At 43.4% G+C, this 17116-nt stretch overlaps 3 protein-coding genes across 6 annotated transcripts; 1 reads left to right on the top strand and 2 right to left on the bottom strand.

Moving 5' to 3' along the window:
* Window positions 1–366: 366 nt before the first annotated feature.
* LOC116620019 (QRFP-like peptide receptor) lies at window positions 367–2324 on the bottom strand. Its single transcript, XM_032385491.2, has one exon. The coding sequence runs from the start codon at window positions 2052–2054 to the stop codon at window positions 906–908; it is 1149 nt and encodes a 382-aa protein (XP_032241382.1). The 5' UTR covers window positions 2055–2324; the 3' UTR covers window positions 367–905.
* A 4417-nt stretch (window positions 2325–6741) lies between these two features.
* LOC5515720 (putative tyramine receptor 2) lies at window positions 6742–10166 on the top strand. Its single transcript, XM_032385534.2, has one exon. It carries the CDS (start codon window positions 7572–7574, stop codon window positions 9666–9668), a length of 2097 nt encoding a protein of 698 aa, XP_032241425.1. The 5' UTR covers window positions 6742–7571; the 3' UTR covers window positions 9669–10166.
* A 5-nt stretch (window positions 10167–10171) lies between these two features.
* On the bottom strand, window positions 10172–16684 carry LOC5515719 (slit homolog 2 protein). Of its 4 annotated transcripts, none has more exons than XM_048724230.1 (10): window positions 16490–16684; window positions 15783–15854; window positions 15001–15069; window positions 14622–14711; window positions 13890–14053; window positions 13593–13703; window positions 13249–13437; window positions 12786–12914; window positions 12212–12467; window positions 10172–10398 (listed from the first exon to the last, which is right to left on the bottom strand). In XM_048724230.1, exons 1-10 carry the CDS (start codon window positions 16648–16650, stop codon window positions 10239–10241), a joined length of 1401 nt encoding a protein of 466 aa, XP_048580187.1. In that variant the 5' UTR covers window positions 16651–16684; the 3' UTR covers window positions 10172–10238. The 4 variants fall into 4 exon arrangements, with proteins under 4 accessions (XP_048580187.1, XP_032241454.2, XP_048580189.1 ...); XM_032385563.2 differs by having other exon boundaries at window positions 13249–13374; XM_048724232.1 differs by lacking the exon at window positions 13249–13437.
* Window positions 16685–17116: the final 432 nt, after the last annotated feature.

Genomic DNA, 17116 nt, shown 5'->3' with positions numbered 1-17116 from the left:
TTTGGCATTTATTTTGAAGAATTCTATCATTCCGTTTTGTTTCTTGCAATTTTGAAGTCGTCTTAGAAAAAATCACGAGCATTGGACCCTCTGCAAAAAGATAGCAATTTTAATATAAAGTGATACGGAAATGGTTATCGTACTGTATGGACTTTAAGAGCGTTCTTCCGCGTTTTTTTCGAATATGAAGGGAACGAACTTACGAATTTAAAAAAAAACGTTCTTCCGATTGTGCCCCGGGAACAAGATCGTTTATAATTAACAATTAGACTACCAGTTCGAGTTTTCTATGAGTCAATAGATAGTTAACGAGGCGCGAGAACGAGTAGTCTAATTGTTTTAGTATAAATCCACTCACATACGACCTTCAAATAAATGACAATTTTAATAATTCTCTGAATAAATAATATACGCAACGAAAAAAGTATTTTACAAAATCAAAACAGCGCGAGCTCGTTTGAAATGGCGTGTTTTATAGTGCTTTCTCGAGCGCATGCAACCAGTGTTTAGAGTGCGCACAGATAAACGAAAATTGAAAACTTGATTGAAAAATTGATTGGTGATGAATGAAACAATTTCTTACTCTTGAACAAGATCACTTTGAAAGAGTGACTAACATGTTTGATCGACTAAACTAAAACGTAAAAGGTGTTTTCGAGCAACCAGTTGAAGTACATCAAGGGTTACTTAGCTTGTTAAACCTGTTCAACTAATAAGCCATTGTTACGCACCCTCTACTTTTTATGTCAGTTGTTCCATAAGGCCGTGTTTACACCATAAACCATGCATTCCGCTCTATAATTATACCAAAGTGATACCTATTTCATTGGATCTTACATGCAGTGCAGGATATTTTATGTGGCCCTGTGCCTTGTGGATGGTAAACACCATACCGTCCCGGTTTGCTAATTGCTGTGTGCTATTTCTGGAACGTTACTGGCAGTTGTTTCATTAAGCTGTTTGGATAATACACAGTATAGCTCAGTGTGCTGGGTACGTAATCTGCCATCTAGTCTCGTTGCGCTCGGTATATTTCTTCTCGCGTCATGTGCCGAGCGCAGCACACGTCTCAGACCGTGTCGGTAGTTCTCAATGAACACGAAGTACAGACAAGGATTGATCATACTGTTGGTGTAAGTAAGAAACACCACTACTTCAAACAAAACGCGCGCGCCGTGAACGTTGCTGCTCTGTTTCCATTTCCACGCAAAACTCTGCAAGAAAAGGTAGATGTTGTACGGCCCCCAGCACACTGTGAACGAGATGACAGTTAGCACAGCGAGACGCAAGAGCCGGTTGTTGTTGTCCTGCCGCCTGCGCTGTGCCGCGCTCCCTTGCTTGGATTGACGGGTGAGCAAGGCCATCCTGACCACTACCATGATGACGGTGTACATGACGGTGATTAGGACCATGGGGGTGATGACGAAGAGGATGCACGTCGCGGTGATGTATGCGCGGTGGATGACCACGTGCTGTGCGCGGTCCTTACTCCACCGCATCCGGCAATAAACAGAGTCTAGCCCAGATATACCGACAAGCCGCATTGTGTAGAACGAGGGCGAGAAAAACGCTGCAGAGAAGAGCCAGGTGAAGACTATTAACACAAGTCGGACCCGCGAGGTGATCAGTGTGCGCTTCATCGGGAACACGACCGCGCAGAAGCGATCCAATGTGATGCAGACTAGGCTGAGGATAGACACGGCTGGCGACAGATCCGAGATGAAGTAGACAAGTTTACACAGTACCTCCCCCGCCGCGCCCGACACTCGCCACTCAGGGAGGAACTCGTAACTCGTGATGTTCTCTGAGATGACCCTCGGCAACACGAACAGGGAAACAGCGAGGTCGGACACGGCCATATTGACGATGAAGTAGTTGATGGTTTTACGCATATTCGCGTTACGGCACACGACGACAATGATAAGGACGTTGCCGACTAACGCGGTGAGGATAATAAGAAAGCACACCACGATCTTGGCGATTCGCTCGCTCGCTGTAATCTCTGTCGACACCCATTCTATCGGAGTGGACTTGTTGTAGGTAAGATTTAACATCGCGATATGGCGATACCAGCCCTTACAAAACAGGGGTGAGCGACAACTTTGATATAATTCCTTACACTGCTTTCAGATTCGTGTGTTCGCTTTATACCATTACTGTAAATGAGCTTATCTAACCTATCATTCCTTACACTGCTTTCCGATTCGTATGTTCGCTTTATACCATTATTGTAAATGAGCTTATCTAACCTCATATCACCACATTAAAGCAAACTGTCAACATCAAATCTATAGTACCTAAGTAGCGGATATTGCCTCTGATTGTTTTTGAAAGCTTTGGGAAATTCGCGATGTAAATACAAGTTTAATTGAACAACAGGCACGGCTATTTAGTCTATTTCGAATTTTGTTACAGAAATTCATAATGGATAAGAGCATTCCAAGATAAGTATCAATTGAAAAACGATATTGCAGTCGTATTGAATCCTATAGTTAAATCATTTCCGATTGATTTTGGTGCGTTTTGAGGGATAAACTTTTTTTACGCGCGCGGTCCCCCTGTGTTTATATTTAATTCAATTTTATCATTGAATTCCACACAAAACTTTTAGCCAAACAGAGCGCACATAAGAAGACAATTATAGGATTCTAGTGACTATTTGTATTTGCCTTTCTTTATTTCGTAGTGGCTTAAAATATCATTGGTTAAAGCTGTCGTTTTTCTTCCGGGTCGCCCAGGATTTGTATCTATTACTTGCCTTAGGAGGTTCCTGTTGTCTAGTCAATGTAAAAGCATTACCAAATTGTACATGTGCTTTGCACCTTACTCATCTATCATCTATCAGTCTATACATCGTCGGGCCTCTACATATTGGGGGTGAGAGTGGGGATTTGGGGGGGGGGGGGGTTGCACGATAAAGAAACATTAAGGAAAAAAATTGGGGCACAGCTATGTTCCTTCTGGTTATTATATTGTGATGAAAATATTGTTGGTGGTTTGAGGGGGGTGGGGTGGGGGGCGCTACGGATTTGATTGCGAAGGAGTGTTTTCAAATAATTTCAACGACGGAGGATCAGCTGATCTGATAAGCTCCCGATAAGAAACGTCTAGTGTTAGTGCTGAGGGACGAGCGAAAGTCGAGATAACCTTTCCCTACAAAACGTATTTAGTAATTGTTTCAATCAAGTTTTACCCCTTAAATCGTTTTGGTGTTTCCGGGTGTTTCTAGTTGCATAGCGCAAATCTTGGCAAAGCGTTATAAAACTAAGCTATCGTAACAGACTGGAAAAACATAGAACAAAATCTCATAATCTATGCCCTCATAAGCTCTTATATACATCAATCAGTGTATTGCAGTCAAATCACCTATTCTCACAAATCCTTTAAGCATGTGAAGAAAAACACTCTAGAATATTTACCTATTGTAGCTTGGATCCTGTGACTACTATAGAGGCGGGAATATGTGTCTAATTAAGTTTAAAAGGCCTTCTCGATGCAATGCGGGTAGACCGCTTTTGAGTACGGCGATTCAACTTGATTGAACATTTTGGGATGTTTATATAACGGAAGCAGATACCTCTATTTTTTAGTTTTTTTTTTTTTTTTTTTTTCACAGCGCGTTAAAGTGAAATACCGCTTTAGGGAGCGGTCATTAATTACTGTGGGGGGGGGGGGGGGGGGGCGGCAAATATGTAGGGAGGGCTACGTTTTTTTGGCGCAGCCTAGGGGGGTCACATTTTTTTGGGCGTTAAATTTAAGTCTGGTTTTAATATAATACTGAGCGAGAGAGTCATTGTTGAGATGAAAATTTTATTCAGTTCACAATGTTTCCTACTATTGTATATCTAATTCCATATTGTTCACGTACCAATATTGTCTTTATATAAATAAATTTTGAGAAACCCTCTTATGGTTGACAGACGAAGAGCTGCCCCAAATCAGTTGAACAAAACGAATACTTTAAAATGTTGCAAAACCTAGACTCAAATGCCTTTGTTGAAATTCTCAACGCCGTAGTCGTTTTCTAGCGACACCAGTATTTGTCGTTTATCTCTGTGCCACTCTTAAACTAGCGGAAGTGAAGGTTCATACTTAAAGGCCCATAAGCAACCAAGCCTACATCAGACCGAAGCTCTATTTTAGCGCTGCGCTAATTTTTTTAAACTTTTTAGAAACCCTTTCTATCGTTGTTAATATAGCGTTAAAATCCCCGATATGCGGCTCAAAGTTTTAAATAGTTATGTTCTTGTCTTCCTAAATACTGTGGAAACAGTGGCTGAAAAGCTTTCTTTCTCGGCGAAAACAAGAGGAAACACGCACCTCGAGTGTCGGTAGTGAATAATTATGCGTATTATAGTCCTCCAATCAAATCGCTCGCAAGACAGGGAGGTCTAAGGAGGTTCACGATTTCTTTGGGCCTGGATTTGGGGGGGGGTTTGCAAAATTGCCAGCCCACCCTCCCCCCCCCCCCCCAGTAATTAATGACCACTCCCTTACCTAGTCAGCGGTATCCAAGCTTTCTCGTATAGTTGTGCTACGGCAAGCATAACTTGACAGTTGCTTGTATCTTTTATAAAAGATACAGCTTACTGCCTTAGGTGATGCACTGGGGAATAGCTGTGTGTTGTGCTTACGGATGTTTACAAGCACAGCTGGATTCCTGGGGATATTTTCTTCGTAATTGGATGAGAAAATTATTCTTCTAATGAATTACCACAGCTCTCCTAAATGCTGTCTTTTCTGAAACCAAAATCTAGAATTGATTTGTTTGGCTTTGGGATGAATGAAAACCCATCTAACTGTGGGTAGAGGCGTGTTGACAGGCCCTCCCTGCGTGAATTTTTCCACGGATCCCCCAGGATGCTTTGCAATTTGTTATGTCAGCAAAAGCCTTCAAGGAGTGGGCATTGGTTTTAAGGCCATGGAAATGGACCTGAAGGATCATATTAAAGGTATCTATTTGTGTCTTGGGTTGTGTTTGCTATTCTCTCTTCACTTTTGTGGTATTTTGTGCGTTTCGTTAAGATGGTACTTCTCACAGCCGGTACAGGCCGCTTGAGGCGTCATTGGGTTAAATGATTCCTGACTCCGAAACTTATGACTTACTCCTTAAACTTACTATTTTTTAGTACACTACATTCACTTGATCCATATGCCGAATCAACAACACCTTTGCTAACTCTTAACATTAAAAAAAAACTTCAAAAATAACATTCAAAATTGAAGTCCAATGCTTGAATAACAAGCACGAACATATCTTATTTATACTCTTTTGAATTAGATGATGATAATACATTTTTTTGTAAATTGGTTTAGAGTAGAAGCAAGAGAGCATATATAAGATATAGCCAGGATGGGAATCGACATGGCGCGCAAGGAGTCCCTCTCTTATCTTATGCTCTCTCTTGGTATGAGTGTAAAATGGCGGCGTGATTTGCCTTCTAACAGCGTGTTATTGTCATGAACGCATATACAGAACCTTAACGGAGTTATTATCCATTTGAATTACCATCACGCCTCTGGCGCTTTGATGAGATTAGATAAAAAATACCGGTGGAATTCGATTGCACTATGGAAACTAGATAAACAAAATACTCAATAACAGGCCAACAGCCGCTTAGTGCGACAACCCACAATGTTTAACCATAGTGCTCAGATGTTTTATTGTGCGCGGGTAGAATCGAAACACTATCGCCAAATTTCCGCAAACGAAATCCTTTCACAGAATGATCCTTTCAACGACTTTGTGACGTTTATCGTTACTATGTCCCGCTGATTCTAAACAGGAGAGCATAAGATATCGTATGCTCTCCTGGACTAAAGCAAAATAGTATTACGAATAAAACTCTGTCGGCTCTGACTATATTACAAGGGCACCTATTTCGCCATATATACGAGATAGCAAATAAATAAGTAAATACACAAGTGAAGTGTGGGTGGGGTTGGCGTCAAAGAAATTTGTTTACTAACTGACAAGTAGACAAGAGCCTAATAGGCACAAAATCAATAAAAAAGAGACATTTGAACTATTACCACAATCACTAAATAATCATGTCACATGTCTTAAGCTTTTTTTTCTATTTGCATTGATGTATCCGTCACATTACGTCAAATAGTGCGCTTAATCTATATTTCCAAGCATGGACAGGGGGCTAATGTGAGCCCCTGGCTTGGATGAACACTTTGACGCTCTCGTATTAGGCGGGTTTTCAGTGAATTGACACCTTGACAACCTTTACAATCCTTGCCCTGTTTGAATGCTACCTATCAATGGCTGTTGTTTCTCTTAAAAAGAGCCTGGGTCGAAGCCTCTATTTCAAGATGGTGTTTAGCAAAAAAATATAGTAGAGTGAATTCCTGCAAATCTACGTGGTTCTTTTTTTTTCTGACACAGAACTTTGGCATTAAAGAAAAACAGCGAGGAAATGATTTATACGGATAAGGAATTGACCTAGCGAATTGGAGTCGGGACGAAAATTGATTACTATAGATGAAACCATTGCCAAAATATCACTATGATATTTATGCCTTTATTTATATATATATATATTTTTTTTCACCTCGAATTAACACCACGCCAGTCCAGCCCAATCCTTTCCTTAACTCTAGATTCGTTGTTTTGTGATTATGGTGCAATTTTGATCAAATATAATGCTATCGGTAGCATCTAAATGTTATCATTACATTCTGAAAACCATAAAAAGACACTGAAAAGGCTAAAAAAAAACTTTGAAAAGTGTGTTCGAAATCCTTTCCATCCCCTTTTTACTATTTTGTTTTCTTTTAAAAGAAAGTAATAAGAATCAATGCCAATTGACAATCTACGGCAAACATTTAAAGCACATAAACCAAAGGTAATTGTATGGTTAATTGCCTTGCCATATAGTTTTTCAAATATCTAATTGCAGTGGCGTGTTGTTTTACAACCAAAGAGATGAGGCGAAATGGCGCCCATTGGCGGCTACCAGCTCACATCCGCTTATTTCCAGACTTAACAGTCATCAGGAAACTGATTATCATTCAAACGACAGCAGGTTTAGGTACAAAGATAGATTATAAAGGATTTGGTTGAGTGACTTAGCGGTGATAACGCTGTCTTTGCGTGCTTGTACTGTTAATCCAAACGTTGCCGTGACTGCCGCGAATCACGCCGCCTCTCCCCACGATAAGTGTAATTGATAGTCTGAACCCTAATTCTAACAGCTTTGGCGTGTTGTTGTATTATTAGCCACTCAGGCTCTGTGCTGTTATCTAGTACTGCCTATGTTAGATCCTGACAAGATCTCTTTGGTAATGCACGGTGACTAGTAGGCTATCGCCGATCAGTTCTAATGGACCTGGAGGTTTTTACCTGAAATAGTTCCCGTTAGCCGGCAAGAGCTTGTTTTCGTGCGTGTCTAAAGTTGTCTTTAGATGTTTACTGAAGTGTAACGTAACTGAATTCGTGCCATACCTCAAAGAACGTGCAGTCACCTTGGTCACGTCATGTTCATCAGCTCATAAAGCGACTATTACTTCGTCAGGATTCTGTTATTAAACAGTTTACGCAAGTGCCCTAGTAGAGCGACACGATGCCTAACATCTCGTCATGCAGTCTTAACGACTCCTCGTGCGATGCCAATTTTCCGCAAATTCTTCCATGGTACACGGACGCGTTCACCGTTACGTTCGTGATACTTTACGCACTGGTAATAACCGCGACTATCGTCGGCAACTTACTCGTCTGCGCTGCTGTTGTTGTTAACGCCAATCTTCGACATGTCGTGTCTTCGTACTTCATCGTTTCTTTAGCCATATCTGATCTCGCTACGGCATGCTTCTCTATGCCTTTCGACATGGAGTACCTTATCACCAGCGGACTCTGGCCGAGAGGGGAAGATTTCTGTATTGTGTGGACAACAGTTTATATGATCGCTATTCCTACATCGATCTTAAACCTTCTTGTACTCAGTATCGATAGGTATAAGACACTAAAGGACCCATGGGACCGGTTTAGGGAATCTCCATTTATTACCAAGAGACGCGCTGTTATAGCCATACTAGTATTATGGGGGTATTCGTTGGCATTTGCACTTGTGCCGATAACTGGGGTCAAACACTACCCTTCCAGCCTTTACCAAGGAACATGCATATTCAATATGGCCCCCATCTACAGTGTTGTCGGGTCGTTCGTTAACTTTGTTTTACCAATGCTTATAATGTGTTGTATGTACTACAAAATATTTCGAATTGCGCACACCAAATATAGAATGCCCTCGAGGCCAAAACGCGACATGCATCAGGTTATGCAGCTGCCTGCTATGAATGAGGAGTCGAAATCACCCCCGGACGCCGAGAAGGTTCCGCCCGCCGTGAATAACATCAGAAACTCGACTAAACTCAGATCACGCAAGAAGAGCGCGAAGAAAAACAACAATTCTCCCGAAAAGGCCGGTTTAGAAAACGCTGGGTTTGAAGAAAGTGAGCTGGAATCACCCCGGGTCAGCGTACTGGTGCACCGGGGCGTCACGGAGAGAGAGAGCGTAACGCAATATGTGCATCGGGACGTCACGGAGAGAGAGAACGTAACACAACCTGATCTTAACAACGTGAAGCGGGCGCAGTGTAATGACGATGATAGAGAGAAAAAGCGTGATAGAATAGATGATAAGATACAAATTGCAAAGGCAGGGGATCGCAGCGAAGGCGACGGAGAGGAAGCGACGACGCCTAACGATTATATGGAGGGCGATAAAGATAGAAGAGATACTAGCTGGTGTCAAACAACAGACGATGATGACTCCCGCGAGGTTGAATCTATCGATGCTGAAAACGCAGAAATTAAGAACGTAAATTCAGTTGCAGTTGCTTCTAATACTGATAATGCGAACGACGACGATGACAATAATGATAAAACATTCTCTAATCAAATATGCACAGCTGTTGAAAGAGAGGGCAGTGGGTTATTGAGCGATCGCCGGAGCCAAAGCGGTGGCAAGGAACGCAGTGTACATCCACTGCATAGCAAGGTCCACGCCGCTGGTCCATCGCCAAACAGCGACAATTCATCTGGAGCAGCATCTACAGGGTTCCCAGCTTCGAGAAGCTCCATTCGCGTAGAAATCGCGAACAATGACAGTGATACGTCATCCGTAGGTACTTGTGACACTACAGGTAGCCCGGTTCCTGGGATGCCCTCTAGCAAAATGACATACACCGGAGGTGAAACCCCAGAGGCATTCCGCAAGCGCTGCTCCACAATGCAAACAGACGTAGAGACTGATACGAAACGGAAATCCACAATAGAGCTCACCGCGCCAGCAACAAACCAAGAGCCTCCACCAGAACCCATGAACTTTGGCTCGATGGAAGATCTAACCATACGCCGGAAGAAGTACTTTGTGAAGAATGCCAAGGCGGCGCGCACTATTTCCGTCATCGTGGGCGCGTTCTTGCTGTGCTGGGGCCCGTTTGTCTTGTTCAGTATTGTGATGAATATCTGCTGGATGCCGTGTGCGATGGCCGTACCCTATCACGTGCACCACGTGTTCCTCTTAATGGGCTACATCAACTCCATGGTTAACCCTCTGCTGTTCAGCTACCAGAACCATCAGTTCAGAAAGGCGTACTGGAAGATAGCGATGACGGTGTTCCCATGCGTTAAACACAATGAGGTATTACCAAGGTGATATAAGAACCATCAGTTCACAGAAAGGCATACTGTAAGATAGCGGTGATGGTGTTCCCATGCGTTTAACACAATGAGCTGTTACCAAGGTGATATAAGAACCATCAGTTCAGAAAGGCGTACTGAAAGATAGCGGTGATGGTGCTCCCATGCGTTCAACACAATGAGCTGTTACCAAGGTGATATCGCACAAGTGCACGACAGATTTTCTGTCTAGTTCCTGGCATTCTGGGTCCGCTCAGAGGGCGACGACAGCCCATCATAACATCCTCTCTAAAACTTTCCCAAAGACTTTCCAATTCTGATATTGATAGATGTAAGTCGTCATTCTATCATTCTCGTCTATTTTCCTCTAGGTTTTAGTTCTGGTGCTCCAAAAGTTCAGATGTGATCGAACACTTGATCTAGATTATGTGTAACTAGTGCAGGTTGGGGGATATAAGTATTATTCGAATGTACACAATGAATTTGATTTTGATTAAAAGTTAAAATGAAAGTATGTTCTTCGATTCAATTTGCATTTCATATGATAAGATTTTTAAATCTTAAAAGGCTTTAACAAAACCCTAGCTCAAAAATCATCCATGTCGTCGACATCCTCTCCCCCTCCCCACTCGGCATCCTCTTCCTCCCCTCCCTCGGGGGTTTGTGGCAGATCCATGTATGCATAATCCATCGGTGCGGCCATAGCCATTGGTGCCATCGTCAGAGCTTTCTCTTCTTTCTGCTTGCTGCAGAGAAATAACCCATTTGTTGGTTATTTTAACCCTTATACTCATCCAAATACTTCCCACTGGTCTTTTGAGGCTACACACCAAGCAATCACCATAGACTCCACCCCATGCCCGTTCCCTTTCCACCGCACCACACCCCTCCTCCTTCAACAACCTGTGTCTACGGTCTCGAACAGCACTATGACGATAACGACATCAGAAAGACCCATCAGCAGACAAAGATGTACACGACACAGCACAACAACACCAGCACCCTACCCCCACCCCTACCCCCTACCAACCTGTGTCTACAGTACAATACATCGATCAGTACGGTGACGATAACGACATCAGAAAGACCCAGAGGCAGACAAAGATGTACACGACACAACACAACAACACCAGCACCCTCCCCCCACCCCTACCCCCCTACCAACCTGTGTCTACAGTACAATACATCGATCAGTACGATGACGATAACGACATCAGAAAGACCCAGAGGCAGACAAAGATGTACACGACACAACAGCCACCACCCCAACCCCTATCAACCCGGCATCGATCAGTACAATGACGATGACGGCATCAGAAAGACCAATCAGCAGACAAAGATGTACACAACACAACAGCCAACACCCCACCCCCTATCAACCTGACATCGATCAGTACAATGACGCCATCATAAAGACCAATCAGCAGACAAAGAAGTACACAACACAACAGCCACCACCCCATCCCCTATCAACCTGACATCGATCAGTACAATGACGACATCAGAAAGACCAATCAGCAGACAAAGATGTACACAACACAACAGCCAACACCCCACCCCCTATCAACCTGACATCGATCAGTACAATGACGACATCATAAAGACCAATCAGCAGACAAAGATGTACACAACACAACAGCCACCACCCCATCCCCTATCAACCTGACATCGATCAGTACAATGACAATGACGACATCAGAAAGACCAATCAGCAGACAAAGATTTACACGACACAACAGCACCTGCGCCCACCTCCCATCCCCTCTCCAAACCAACCTGTGTCTACGGCACAATACATCGATCAGTACGACGACGATAACGACATCAGAAAGACCCAGAGGCAGACAAAGATGTACACGACACAGCAACTGCCCCCACCTCCCATCCCCTCTCCAAACCAACCTGTATCTACGGCACAATACATCGATCAGTACGGTGACGATAACGACATCAGAGAGACCCAGAGGCAGACAGATGTACACGACACACAACAACAGCACCTGCCCCCATCTCCCATCCCCTCTCCAAACCAACCTGTGTCTACGGCACAATACATCGATCAGTACGGTGACGATAACGACATCAGAAAGACCCAGAGGCAGACAGATGTACACGACACACAACAACAGCACCTGCCCCCACCTCCCATCCCCTCTCCAAACCAACCTGTGTCTACGGCACAATACATCGATCAGTACGGTGACGATAACGACATCAGAAAGACCCAGAGGCAGACAAAGATGTACACGACACAGCAACTGCCCCCACCTCCCATCCCCTCTCCAAACCAACCTGTGTCTACGGCACAATACATCGATCAGTACGATGACGATAACGACATAAGAAAGACCCATCAGCAGACAAAGATGTACACGACACAACACAACAGCACCTGCCCCCACCTCCCATCCCCTCTCCAAACCAACCTGTGTCTACGGCACAATACATCGATCAGTACGGTGACGATAACGACATCAGAGAGACCCAGAGGCAGACAGATGTACACGACACACAACAACAGCACCTGCCCCCATCTCCCATCCCCCTCTCCAAACCAACCTGTGTCTACGGCACAGCACGGCGATCAGCACGATGATAATGACGCAAATAGTGAAGATCCCCGATCCAGCACCGACAAGGATGTACATTTTGGTGGAATCGCCCATTAGAACACAGGCTTCCCCGACCTGCATGTACCCTTCATTACATTTACACAGGTATCCCGGGTCGCCGTGGTGCTTGATGGCCTTGTTGATGCACTTGCTGTTCGGGATATCTACACACGGGTCATCCGGGCCTTTGCATTCGTCAACGTCTGTCCGATTGTAAAGATTCGCATTATTCGGTCACTAAGCGGTCACGTTAGCGGACTGCTTTACTTAGAAACCCTTGGGTGCTCAATATTTGAACTTTGTATTTATAATTCCCAGCAAGCGAACTCTCTCATAAGTAGAGAAGACACATTGGGAAAAACAATAGAGAGTTATCTTTTGTTAACATTCTAATTTTAACTTTGGCTATACTTTAGATACTTTCTAGCTTTTTAAAATATAACGCTATTTTCGAGTGTTCAATTGGACCGAAGCCACCCTTGTAGAAAAAATATCACTAGTAAAGCCAGTCAATATCGTACCTACACAACCACGCCCTATGACGAATTTGAGTCCTGCGTGACAGTTACACTTGTAGCTACCAATGGTGTTAAGGCACATGCCTAACGCGGGACCACACCCAACCGGAGGGGGTTTACACTCGTCTACATCTGTAAAACAATTAAATGCGCTGTTAGTATTAAACGGAGCTTGTTTTGTATGCTAGTACCTATATAGCGTATGCTAGTACAATATAGCGCAAAATATCTGATCAAAAATATACGCTCCGATAGCACCTGCAATACAAACCGTCGCCGTTTGTGTTCGATGATTCGAAAGCAACTACGTATTTCCCTTAACATTACTTATAAAATCTTCTGTGTTGCTCCTTGTAGTACATTTCGCCACATATATCGACAAAAGTCTTGCTTTACCAACGAGCACGAACTGACTCTATATTGTATATTGATTGACAGGTGTCTGTCACCGGTGGGTAGGTCCTACCCTTGCACACGCCCTCAGTGACTGTGAACCCGTCAGGACAGATGCATTCGAACCCCCCTGCGAAGTTCTCACAGATCTCATTCTTTTTGCAATCGTGCGTCGACTTGTCTGCGCACTCGTCAATATCTACAGACATGACAATAACGCAGTGGTATAATGTCAGTGCTTGGCTTGGGGGACTGAGTATACCTGAGGAAATAGCGAACATCGCCGTGAAACTCGTGTATAGCCCCTCCCCCCTCTTCCATCTCCCCTCACAGTTCTTCTTTACCAGTACAGAATATTTGCAGTAATTGGACTTCGTTCTATGGCGTAACGCCATTTATGATTATATTTTCTTTTACCTGCGCAAAATATACCGTTTCCCTTGTAGTTAGGCCTGCATACACACTCATGTCTATTAGGTTTCTTCACACATCTGGCCGCATCGTCACAGTGAGCGCATTCTGGGTTAACTGTCAAAGACATAATGGGTTTTCAATATCAGGCGATTATATGGAAAGGGTGGACTAAGAAGGCGGAGTAAATTGTGAAGAAGAAAGAATAAGGATTGGACAGAGCGAGGTTATAGTGAGTGATACTGGCTAGAATATTTTGTTGTTCAGTACATGCAGGGATAAAATATTATTGGTGATACGTACAGCAGTATTCATGTCTAGCCAGTTCCATTAGAGCTTTCCCCCTGAGAAGTTCGGGCGTGGCACACTCGGCAGATTTACCCAACGACTTTAGCATCCCAGTTTGGAGCGCATCCACAAGCCACTGCAAGTTACAGGTACAGTCCCATGGGTTGCCATGGAGATAACTGTTAAAGAAAGTGCATAGTCACGTGGTATAGTAGTTGGAATGGTCACAAGACGTATGGCGGAATAGAATGCTGGAATGGCCGTGTGGGTGTCACGTGGTGTGGGATGGTCACGCGGTGTGAAATGATCACGTGGTATGGAATGGTCACGCGGTGTGAAATGATAACGTGGTGTGGAATGGTCAGGCGTTGTGAAATGATGACGTTGTGTGGAATGGTCACGCGTTGTGAAATGATCACGTGGTATGGAATGGTCACGCGGTGTGAAATGATAACGTGGTGTGGAATGGTTACGCGGTGTGAAGTGATAACTTGGTGTGGAATGGTCACGCGTGAAATGATCACGTGGTATGGAATGGTCACGCGGTGTGAAATGATCACGTGGTGTGGGATGGCCACGCAGTGTGAAATGATCACGTGGTATGGAATGTTCACGTGGTGTGGGATGGTCACACGGTGTGAAATGATCATGTGGTATGGAACGGTCACGCGGTGTGAAATGATAACGTGTAATGGAGTAGTTCACGTGGCACAGTACGGCGATAATCTTTTAGGATGTTTTACTTACACGCCACCGATTGCCGCGCTCTGTTTTAGCTGTTGGTCTGAGGGGAAGGCCTCACGGTTGATAGCTGTCATTTTATTGTGTGACAAATCTCTGTGAGGGAAAGAAGGTGTGGGCCGTATTAGCTTTTGATCAAAATACCATAGGGCGAGAGAAATATTCAAATCAAACTGTAGAAGATCCATTTGTATAGCCAAAAACGTTGTCTGGAATGGTCATTTCCATAAAATCTGGCACTTTTCGCTACATAACTTATAGCTTATTGGTGGGTCAGCCAATCAGAATACAGCATATATGATGATAGGCTATCTGGGCATAGTTTGACTAACTACGGTTATGTTGTGTCGAGCTAGTAATATATCTGACTTATCATGTGACTTACATCCATTTGAGTGCGTGCCTGCTGAAGGCCCGGCTGCTGATGGAACGCAGTGCATTTCTAGATAGGTTTCTGAAATTTAAAACAGAATTGTCACGCGTCATAGTGGGTAGGGATACTTTCGATTGACAGTCGTTTGACAAGAGGTTGTCGTCAACCGACTACGCGACAAGCCCGCATGTAAGCATGGGTAAAAACCACTGAAGCGCCCCATGTCAGGTCAGTAAGCAAACAACATACACCTATTTCCCAAAAGGTTTTCAGTGCAAATGGCGAATGACAAATGCTGCTTATGTGTACTAATTCTTCGTATAATTATTCGTAAAATTAAAGGTGTTAAATAAAGCCCAGCAATGTCAGAGCCAAGCATTGTTAACCTTTTAATGGATAATTGTTTTGATTTATCCATATTGCTCGAGACGCATGGTTACTTTCGGTCATAGAACTGCCGTTTATCATTTGCACTGACAACTTTTATTGAAACAGGTGTATATTAGCTAACGCTACCGCGTCTATTCGCGTCTAAATCTGAAGTTATGTAGTAGCTAATTTATGGTGGTCTTTACCCATGCTTACATGCGGGCTTGTCGCGTAGTTTCAAAGCCGGTTGACGACAACCTTTTGCCAAAAAGACTGTATGAACTTCGTGTCTATACTACGGACACTCATTCCCCTTTTTGGACCGAAGCGTTTGTATGAAATAGGTGTCTTTAGCAGTTTCTTCAAAATGCTATTGATGATATGATCAATAAAAAGAAAATCCTAGTTGATATTTGGGTACGTACAAGCTTTTTAGTGATGGGAAACCTTCCAAGGCAGTCTCCGGTACAAACTTGATGCTGTTCTTGCTTATATCTCTGCATGAAGTGAGATATAGAAATGAGAAACAATTTTCTATAAATATGGATTCAAAACTTCTAACCTAATTTGCGTACTCTTTGTTTGCACACGGGGGGTTCTTCCCATGTCGACCTGATAGGGATAGTTCGTCCTATTTTTAGGGGTCAAAATGGGACCTCAGGTATCTTTTAGGGTTATCCGAGAAAAAAATAGGCTTTGTTCTTAGAAATGGTAATTTTAAGACCCTGAGGTATTGTTTAGGGTAGCAATTTTTGGTCGTGCAGGTATTTTTAGGGGTATTTTTCGAATTTTCCGACGAGCATCCCTATTACTTTTACCTTGAAGAACCCCCCAGGGGGGGGGGGGGGGGGGGGGGTTCTGCATTACGGTGCAAAAAAAAGATAGTACAGCTGACTATGTGAACATAAAACTACTGTTGTAAATGCTTGACCGCACATGAGAGTATCATAGATGATGACGAAGAAACCGCCTTTGTGCTTGCTCCAGCTCTAATCCGATACATGATCGTAAAATTGTAATGAAGACCTCTCTATTTACCGGCTGGGAACATGATCGATGAAAGCAAAAATAAGCAAAGCAGCCAAGTGAGGTGCATCGAAGTAATTAACTAAACTACCCAGTGATAACTTACAGTAAATGAGCATTAAGGTGTTGCGGGCCGAACGTGGGGAAATGTTCCCAGTTCTCACACTTGACCTCTTTGTTATTCAAAGAGACACATTCCTGCCCTTGACAAAGATTCTGCAGCACACAGATCAGCACAAAACTCACAGCCGCATGTTGCGGTACCATTTGGTCACGTGTGCAGCCGACTGCCTCGACTAGTAACTGTGACGTCATAATATCTGCGCGCGTGCCCGCTCTCAGACAAAAGATTACCACTTTTTATTTTTCGGTGACATCAGAAAAGTATGGCATAAGAAAAATAAATTGCATTTTATTCCTCATTGATAGCCGTGTAATGCTGTTTTTACCTGAAATATGTGATATAATATTGCTGATTTTATCTCTGGAAAACTACCACTAGGACTGGTGGATGCTTTTGTTTATGGCGTCACGGGAAAACCAAGAATATCTTGCCTTCATATGCCTCCTAATCCAGAGAGTCCAAGTAGTCCCTCAGTGATGTTGTAGAGTCGCAATTTGTAAGTAAAAAATGGTGACATGCTTAAGAGGGATTTGAACAGGCATAATTGATAACATTTGCATAATCTTCTATGATATTTTTCTTGGATGATTTTTGTTAGGGTCCGTTTGC

This window comes from Nematostella vectensis, chromosome 2 (genome assembly GCF_932526225.1).
Source record: "Nematostella vectensis chromosome 2, jaNemVect1.1, whole genome shotgun sequence".
Lineage (NCBI taxonomy): Eukaryota > Metazoa > Cnidaria > Anthozoa > Actiniaria > Edwardsiidae > Nematostella > Nematostella vectensis.
Note: the sequence above shows the minus strand (reverse complement) of the source record. Positions and strands in the feature narration are given on the sequence as shown.